This window comes from Oncorhynchus tshawytscha, unplaced genomic scaffold (assembly GCF_018296145.1).
Source record: "Oncorhynchus tshawytscha isolate Ot180627B unplaced genomic scaffold, Otsh_v2.0 Un_contig_18546_pilon_pilon, whole genome shotgun sequence".
NCBI lineage: Eukaryota > Metazoa > Chordata > Actinopteri > Salmoniformes > Salmonidae > Oncorhynchus > Oncorhynchus tshawytscha.
The window spans coordinates 17,501-25,677 of record NW_024607572.1 but is presented as its reverse complement, the minus strand read 5'-3'; the positions used below and the strand labels follow the sequence as shown (position 1 = coordinate 25,677).

Genomic DNA, 8,177 nt, shown 5'->3' with positions numbered 1-8,177 from the left:
TCTACCCTACAGCTACAGGCTATATAAATACACAGTCTACAGACTATATAAATACACAGTCTACCCTACAGCTACAGACTATATAAATACACAGTCTACAGTCTATATAAATACACAGTCTACAGACTATATAAATACACAGTCTACCCTACAGCTACAGACTATATAAATACACAGTCTACCCTACAGCTACAGGCTATATAAATACACAGTCTACCCTACAGCTACAGACTATATAAATACACAGTCAACAGACTATATAAATACACAGTCTACAGACTATATAAATACACAGTCTACAGGCTATATAAATACACAGTCTACCCTACAACTACAGGCTATATAAACACACAGTCTACCCTACAACTGTTCTGTGTCACCTCTCTCTGATAGATTGTAAAGGGTCTGTGTCAGTGTCACCTCTCTCTGATAGATTGTAAAGGGTCTGTGTCAGTGTCACCTCTCTCTGATAGATTGTAAAGGGTCTGTGTCTGTTCAGTTAGATTGTAAAGGGTCTGTGTCAGTGTCTCTCTCTGATAGATTGTAAAGGGTCTGTGTTCTGTGTCAGATTGTAAATCTGTGTTCTGTCTTGTAAAGGGTCTGTGTTCTGTGTCACCTCTCTCTGATAGATTGTAAAGGGTCTGTGTCAGTGTCACCTCTCTCTGATAGATTGTAAAGGGTCTGTGTTCTGTGTCACCTCTCTCTGTTAGATTGTAAAGGGTCTGTGTCAGTGTCACCTCTCTCTGATAGATTGTAAAGGGTCTGTGTCTCTGTTAGATTGTAAAGGGTCTGTGTTCTGTGTCACCTCTCTCTGTTAGATTGTAAAGGGTCTGTGTCAGTGTCACCTCTCTCTGTTAGATTGTAAAGGGTCTGTGTCACACCTCTCTCTGATAGATTGTAAAGGGTCTGTGTTCTGTGTCACCTCTCTCTGTTAGATTGTAAAGGGTCTGTGTCTGTGTCAAATAGATTGTAAAGGGTCTGTGTTCTGTGTCTGTGTCACCTCTCTCTGATAGATTGTAAAGGGTCTGTGTTCTGTGTCACACCTCTGTGTCAGTGTCTGATAGATTGTAAAGGGTCTGTGTTCTGTGTGTCACCTCTCTCTGATAGATTGTAAAGGGTCTGTGTTCTGTGTCAGTGTCACCTCTCTCTGATAGATTGTAAAGGGTCTGTGTCAGTGTCACCTCTCTCTGTTAGATTGTAAAGGGTCTGTGTTCTGTGTCAGTGTCACCTCTCTCTGATAGATTGTAAAGGGTCTGTGTCAGTGTCACCTCTCTCTGATAGATTGTAAAGGGTCTGTGTTCTGTGTCAGTGTCACCTCTCTCTGATAGATTGTAAAGGGTCTGTGTCAGTGTCACCTCTCTCTGATAGATTGTAAAGGGTCTGTGTCAGTGTCACCTCTCTCTGTTAGATTTTAAAGGGTCTGTGTTCTGTGTCAGTGTCATCTCTCTCTGATAGATGTTGTCTAAGTCATAGAGAGCCTTTCAGGTGCGCCATCAGTTTTCTTCCCCCTGCCCTGACGATCTCTTGCGTTTTATATTCCCATGCAGGATGCTTCAGAACAACCAGCTACGACGGGTTCCGGGCGAAGCCCTTCAGAACCTCAGGAACCTCCAGTCTCTGTGAGTCGATCTTCTCCCTCCTCTACCATCGCTGCTGCCTGGTCGAAATTAAAGAAGCTATTTTTTCAATAGGAATGAGCCTCTCTTCTCACTACCTTTCTCCTCTCTCTCTCGCTCTCGCTCTCCCTCTTTCTCTCTCTCTCTCCCTCTTTCTCTCTCGCTCTCCCTCTTTCTCTCTCTCTCCCTCTTTCTCTCTCTCTCCCTCTTTCTCTCTCTCCCTCTTTCTCTCTCTCTCTCTCTCCCTCTTTCTCTCTCTCTCTCCCCTCTTTCTCTCTCTCTCCCTCTTTCTCTCTCTCTCTCCCTCTTTCTCTCTCTCTCTCTCTCTCTCCCTCTTTCTCTCTCTCTCTCTTAATTCAATTTAAGGGCTTTATTGGCATGGGAAACATATGTTAACATTGCCAACGCAAGTGAAATAAACAATAAAAAATGAACAGTAAATATTACACTCACAAAGTTTGCAAAAGAATAAAGACATTTCATATGTCATATTATGTCTACAGTATATACAGTGTTGTAATGATGTGCAAATAGTTAAAGTACAAAATGGAAAAGACATACACATAAATATGGTTTGTATTTAGTTAGTTAGTTAGTAGTTATTTAGTTAGTTTATTTAGTTAGTTGTTCTTCACTGGTTGACCTTTTGTTGTGGTCACAAATCGTGCTGCTGTGATTACACACTGTGGTAATTCTTTGTGGGTCTGTGTAATCGGAGAAAAATATGTGTCTCTAATATGGTCATACATTTGGCAGGAGGTTATGAAGTGCAGCTCAGTTTCCACCTCATTTTGTGGGCAGTGAGCACATAGCCTGTCTTCTCTTGAGGCCCAGGTCTGTCTACGGCGGCCTTTCTCAATAGCAAGGCTATGCTCACTGAGTCTGTACATAGTCAAAGCTGTCCTTAAGTTTGGGTCAGTCACAGTGGTCAGGTGCCACTGTGTACTCTCTGTTTAGGGACAAATAGCATTCTAGTTTGCTCAGTTTTTTGTTAATTCTATCTAATGTGTCAAGTAATTATCTTTTTGTTTTCTCATGATTTGGTTGGGTCTAATTGTGAGAGGTCGACCGATTATGATTTTTCAACGCCGATACCGATTATTGGAGGACCAAAAAAAAGCTGATACCGATTAATCGGCCCATTTAAAAATAATAATAAAAAGTATTTGTAATAATGACAATTACAACAATACTGAATGAACACTTATTTTAACTTAATATAATACATCAATAAAATCAATTTAGCCTCAAAAAAATAATGAAACATGTTCAATTTGGTTTAAATAATGCAAAAACAAAGTGTTGGAGAAGAAAGTAAAAGTGCAATATGTGCTATGTAAGAAAGCTAACGTTTTAGTTCCTTGCTCAGAACATGAGAACATATGAAAGCTGGTGGTTCCTTTTAATATGAGTCTTCCCAGGTAAGAAGTTTTAGGTTGTAGTTATTATAGGAATTATAGGACTATTTCTCTCTATACCATTTGAATTTCATATACCTTTGACTATTGAATGCCAGTGTAACAGTATAGCTTCCGTCCCTCTCCTCGCTCCTACCTTGGGCTCGAACCAGAAACACAACGACAACAGCCACCCTCGAAGCAGCGTTACCCATGCAGAGCAAGGGGAACAACCACTCCAAGTCTCAGAGCGAGTGACATTTGAAACGCTGTTAGCGCGCATCCCGCTAACTAGCTAGCCATTTCACATCACATCGTTACACCAGCCTAATCTCAGAAGTTGATAGGCTTGAAGTCATAAACAGCTGCTGTCAAACACACGAAAGGGCTGTTTGAATGAATGATTACGAGCCTGCTGCTGCCTACCATCGCTCAGTCAGACTGCTCTATCAAATCATACACTTAGTTACAACATAATAACACACAGAAATACGAGCCGTAGGTCATTAATATGGTCGAATCCGGAAACTATCATCTCGAAAACAAGATGTTTATTCTTTCAGTGACATACGGAACCGTTCTGTATTTTATCTAACGGTTGGCAGTCTAAATATTCCTGATACTTTGCACAACCTTCAATGTTATGTCATAATTACGTAAAATTCTGGCAAATTAGTTCGCAATGAGCCAGGCGGCCCAAACTGTTGCATATACACTGACTCTGTGTGCAATGAACGCAAGAGAAGTGACACCATTTCATATTGCCTGCTAACATGGATTTCTTTTAGCTAAATATGCAGGTTTAAAAATATATACTTCTGTGTATTGATTTTAAGAAAGGCATTGATGTTTATGGTTAGGTACACATTGGAGCAACGATACGCACTGCATCGATTATATGCAACGAAGGACACGCTAGATAAACTAGTAATATCATCAACCATGTGTAGTTAACTAGTGATTATGATTGATTGTTTTTTATAAGACAAGTTTAATGCTAGCTAGCAACTTACCTTGGCTTACTGCATTCGCGTAACAGGCAGTCTCCTCGTGGAGTGCAATGAAATCAGGTGGTTAGAGCGTTGGACTAATTAACTGTAAGGTTGCAAGATTGAATCCCCCGAGCTGACAAGGTAAAAATCTGTCGCTGAACGAGGCAGTTACCCCACCGTTCCAAGGCCGTCATTGAAAGTAAGAATGTGTTCTTAATAAAATATTAAATAAAAAATCGGCCAAATCGGTATCCAAAATACAGATTTCCGATTGTTATGAAAACTTGAAATCGGCCCTAAATAATCGGCCATTCCGATTAATCGGTCGACCTGTCTGTGTTTGTGAACAGAGCCCCAGGACCAGCTTGGTTAGGGGACTCATCACCAGATCCATCTCTCTGTAGGTGATGGCTTTGTTATGGAAGGTTTGGGAATCACTTCCTTTTAGGTGGTTGTAGAATATAACGGCTCTTTTCTGGATTTGGATAATTAGCAGGTATCGGCCTAATTCGGCTCTGCATGCATTATTTGGTGTGTTATGTTGTACACAGAGGACACTTTTGTAGAATTCTTCATGCAGAGTCTCAATTTGGTGTTTGTCCCATTTTGTGAATTCTTGGTTGCTGAGCGGACCCCAGACCTCACAACCATAAAGGGCAATGGGTTCTATAACTATTTTTATACAGATCCTAATTCTCTCTCGCTCTGTCTCTCTGTCTCTCTCTCTTTCTCTCTCTTTCTCTCTCTCTCTCTCTCTCTCTCTCTCTCTCTCTCCTCCTGCTCTGTCTCTCCCCTCGCTCTGTCTCTCTCTCTGCCTCTCTCTCTCTCTCTCTCTCTCTCTCTCTCTCTCTCTCTCTCGCTCTGTCTCTCTCTCTCTCTCGCTCTCTCTCTCTCTCTCTCTCGCTCTCTCTCTCTCTCTCTCTCTCTCTCTCTCTCTCTCTCGCTCTCTCTCTCTCTCTCCTCTCCCTCTGTCTTTCTCTATCTTTCTTCTCTCTCTTTTCTCTCTCTCCTCTCTCTCTCTCCTCTCTCTCTCTCTCTCTCTCTATCTTTCTTCTCTCTCTCTTTCTCTCTCTCTCTCCTCTCTCTCTCTCCTCTCTCTCTCTCCTCTCTCTCTATCTTTCTTCTCTCTCTCTCCCTTTCTTCTCTCTGTCTCTCCATCCCCTGTCTATCCTTGACCTTTTCCTTCTTCCTTTAAAGAAATCTCCAGGCAACTAGAGGCCATCTCCACTTTCGGTTTCAGCAACAATTACTGTGTTTTTTATCAGGCTCCTACTCTCTCCGTCTCTCCATAAGTGGCCTGGACTTTTAATTACCATATGAAACGGGGACTGATGGGGTTGGAGGGGTGGGAGAGGTGTGTTAGCTTGTGTGTTCGTGCGTTTGCGTTTGTTCGTGTGTACGCGCGCGCGCGTGTGTGTGTGTGTAAAATGGGGTGGATTGGTACAGAGAGAGTTGGAATGGAGAGTCTAAATCAATGTGGGCCCATAGAGAGAGCCTTACCTTTGATCAGCGGAGAAAGAAGAGACGAAGAAGAGGGGAGATGAGAAGGAGATAGGAAGGAGAGGAGGGGGAAGGAGAACTGAATGCAGATTGTCTTTCACTGGAGTCCCTTCTCTTATCTTTACCTTCCTCCGCCTCTCTCCTTCCTCCTCCTTTCTCCTCCTCTCTCCTTTCTCCCTCCTCTCTCCTTTCTCCTCCTCTCTCCTTCCTCCTCCTCTCCTTCCTCCTCTCTCCTCTCTCCTTCCTCCTCCTCTCCCTTCCTCTCTCCTCCTCTCTCCTTTCTCCTCCTCTCCTCCTCCTCTCTCCTTCCTCCTCTCCTTCCTCCGCCTCTCTCCTTCCCCCTCCTCTCTCCTCCCTCCTCTCTCCTTCCTCCTCCTCTCTCCTTTCTCCTCCTCTCTCCTTTCTCCTCCTCTCTCCTTCCTCCTCCTCTCCTTCCTCCTCCTCTCTCCTTCCCCTCCTCTCTCCTTCCCCCTCCTCTCTCCTTCCTCCTCCTCTCTCCTTTCTCCTCCTCTCTCCTTCCTCCTCCTCTCTCCTTCCTCCTCCTCTCTCCTTCCTCCTCCTCTCTCCTTCCTCCTCCTCTCTCCTTCCCCCTCCTCTCTCCTTCCTCCTCCTCTCTCCTTCCTCCTCCTCTCTCCTTTCCCCTCCTCTCTCCTTCCCCCTCCTCTCTCCTTCCCCCTCCTCTCCCTCCCTCCTCCTTCCTCCTCCCCTCTCCTTCCCCCTCCTCTCCCTTCCTCCTCCTCTCTCCTTCCTCCTCCTCTCCATCCCTCCTCTCCTTCCTCCTCCTCTCTCCTTCCTCCCCCTCTCTCCTTCCTCCTCCTCTCTTCTTCCCCCTCCTCTCTCCATCCCTCCTACTCTCCTTTCTCCTCCTCTCTCTTTCCTCCTCCCCTCCCCTCTCCTTCCTCATCCTCCTCCTTCCTCCTCCTTCCCCCTCCTCTCTCCTTTCCCCCCTCTCTCCTTTCCCCTCCTCTCTCCTTTCCCCTCCTCTCCCTCCCCTCTCCTTTTCCCCATCCTCTCTCCCTTCTCTCCTCCTCTCCATCCCTCCTACTCTCCTTTCTCCTCCTCTCTCCTTTCTCCTCCTCTCTCCTCCCCTCCCCTCTCCTTCCCCTCCTCTCTCCTTTCCCCGCCTCTCTCCCTTCTCTCCTCCTCTCCTTCCTCCTCCTCTCTCCTTTCTCCTCCTCTCCCTCCTCCTCTCTCCTTTCCCCTCCTCTCTCCTTTCCCCACCTCTCTCCCTTCTCTCCTCCTCTCCTTTCCCCTCCTCTCTCCTTTCCCCGCCTCTCTCCCTTCTCTCCTCCTCTCCTTCCTCCTCCTCTCTCCTTTCTCCTCCTCTCTCTTCCACCTCCTCTCTCTTCCCCCTCCAAACGCATGTGGATTATCAGTCTAAGATCACATTCATTAATAAGCATTGTCCCATACTACTTCTGTCTCGCTCAGAGCAGGTTGGCAGGGAGAACAGAGCAGCTGTTGTTACCTCAACAGGTCTGAATGTGTGTTGTACAGACAGAGTGGCTGGGTCCTAGATGGAACTATAGGGCTCTGGCCTAAAGCAGTGCACTATCAAGGGAATAGGGTCCTTCAGTAAGAGTAGTCTTCAGTAACAGTGATCTTCAATAAGAGTAGTCTTCAGTAACAGTAGTCTTTAGTAACAGTGGTCTTCAGTAACAGTGGTCTTCAATAAGAGTAGTCTTCAGTAACAGTGGTCTTCAGTAACAGTGGTCTTCAGTAACAGTGGTCTTCAGTAACAGTAGTCTTCAGTAACAGTGGTCTTCAGTAACAGTCGTCTTCAGTAACAGTGGTCTTCAGTAACAGTAGTCTTCAGTAAAAGTAGTCTTCAGTAACAGTAGTCTTCAGTAACAGTGGTCTTCAGTAACAGTAGTCTTCAGTAACAGTGGGCTTCAGTAACATTAGTCTTCAGTAAAAGTAGTCTTCAGTAACAGTAGTCTTCCGTAACAGTGGTCTTCAGTAACAGTGGTCTTCAGTAACAGTAGTCTTCAGTAACAGTGGGCTTCAGTAACATTAGTCTTCAGTAAAAGTAGTCTTCAGTAACAGTGGTCTTCAGTAACAGTAGTCTTCAGTAACAGTGGTCTTCAGTAACAGTGGTCTTCAGTAACAGTAGTCTTCAGTAACAGTAGTCTTCAGTAACAGTAGTCTTCAGTAACAGTGGTCTTCAGTAAGATTTAAGGGACAGATCCTTTTGGGCATTTTGTTTCCTAAATGTTGTCTCCGGAGCGAAGGGAGAGTCGGAGGGTTGGAGGGAGAGTCGGAGGGTTGGAGGGAGAGTCGGAGGGTTGGAGGGAGAGTCGGAGGGTCGGAGGGAGAGTCGGAGGGAGAATCAGATGGTTGGAGGGAGAGTCAGGGGGTCGGAGGGAGAGTCAGGGGGTCGGAGGGAGAGTCAGAGTGGCGGAGGGAGGGTCGGAGAGAGGGTCGGAGGGGGAGTCGGAGGGAGAGTCGGAGGGTTGGAGGGATGGTCGGAGGGAGAATCAGATGGTCGGAGGGAGAGTCAGGGGGTCGGAGGGAGAGTCAGGGGGTCGGAGGGAGAGTCGGAGGGAGAGTCGGAGGGTTGGAGGGAGAGTCAGAGGGTCGGAGGGAGAGTCGGAGGGAGAATCAGATGGTCGGAGGGAGAGTCAGGGGGTCGGAGGGAGAGTCGGAGGGAGAGTCGGAGGGTTGGAGGGAGT

At 46.0% G+C, this 8,177-nt stretch overlaps 1 protein-coding gene across 1 annotated transcript in view; it reads left to right on the top strand.

The window, feature by feature from the left end:
• Positions 1-1,277: 1,277 nt before the first annotated feature.
• LOC121842770 (leucine-rich repeat-containing G-protein coupled receptor 5-like) overlaps positions 1,278-8,177 on the top strand; it is a gene marked incomplete at its 3' end in the record, with an annotated part of 21,755 nt that continues 14,855 nt past the window's right edge. The window contains exon 1 of the mRNA XM_042312512.1: positions 1,278-1,619. Within this exon, the coding sequence (XP_042168446.1) occupies positions 1,542-1,619 (78 nt within the window). The remainder of the gene's footprint in view (positions 1,620-8,177) is intronic.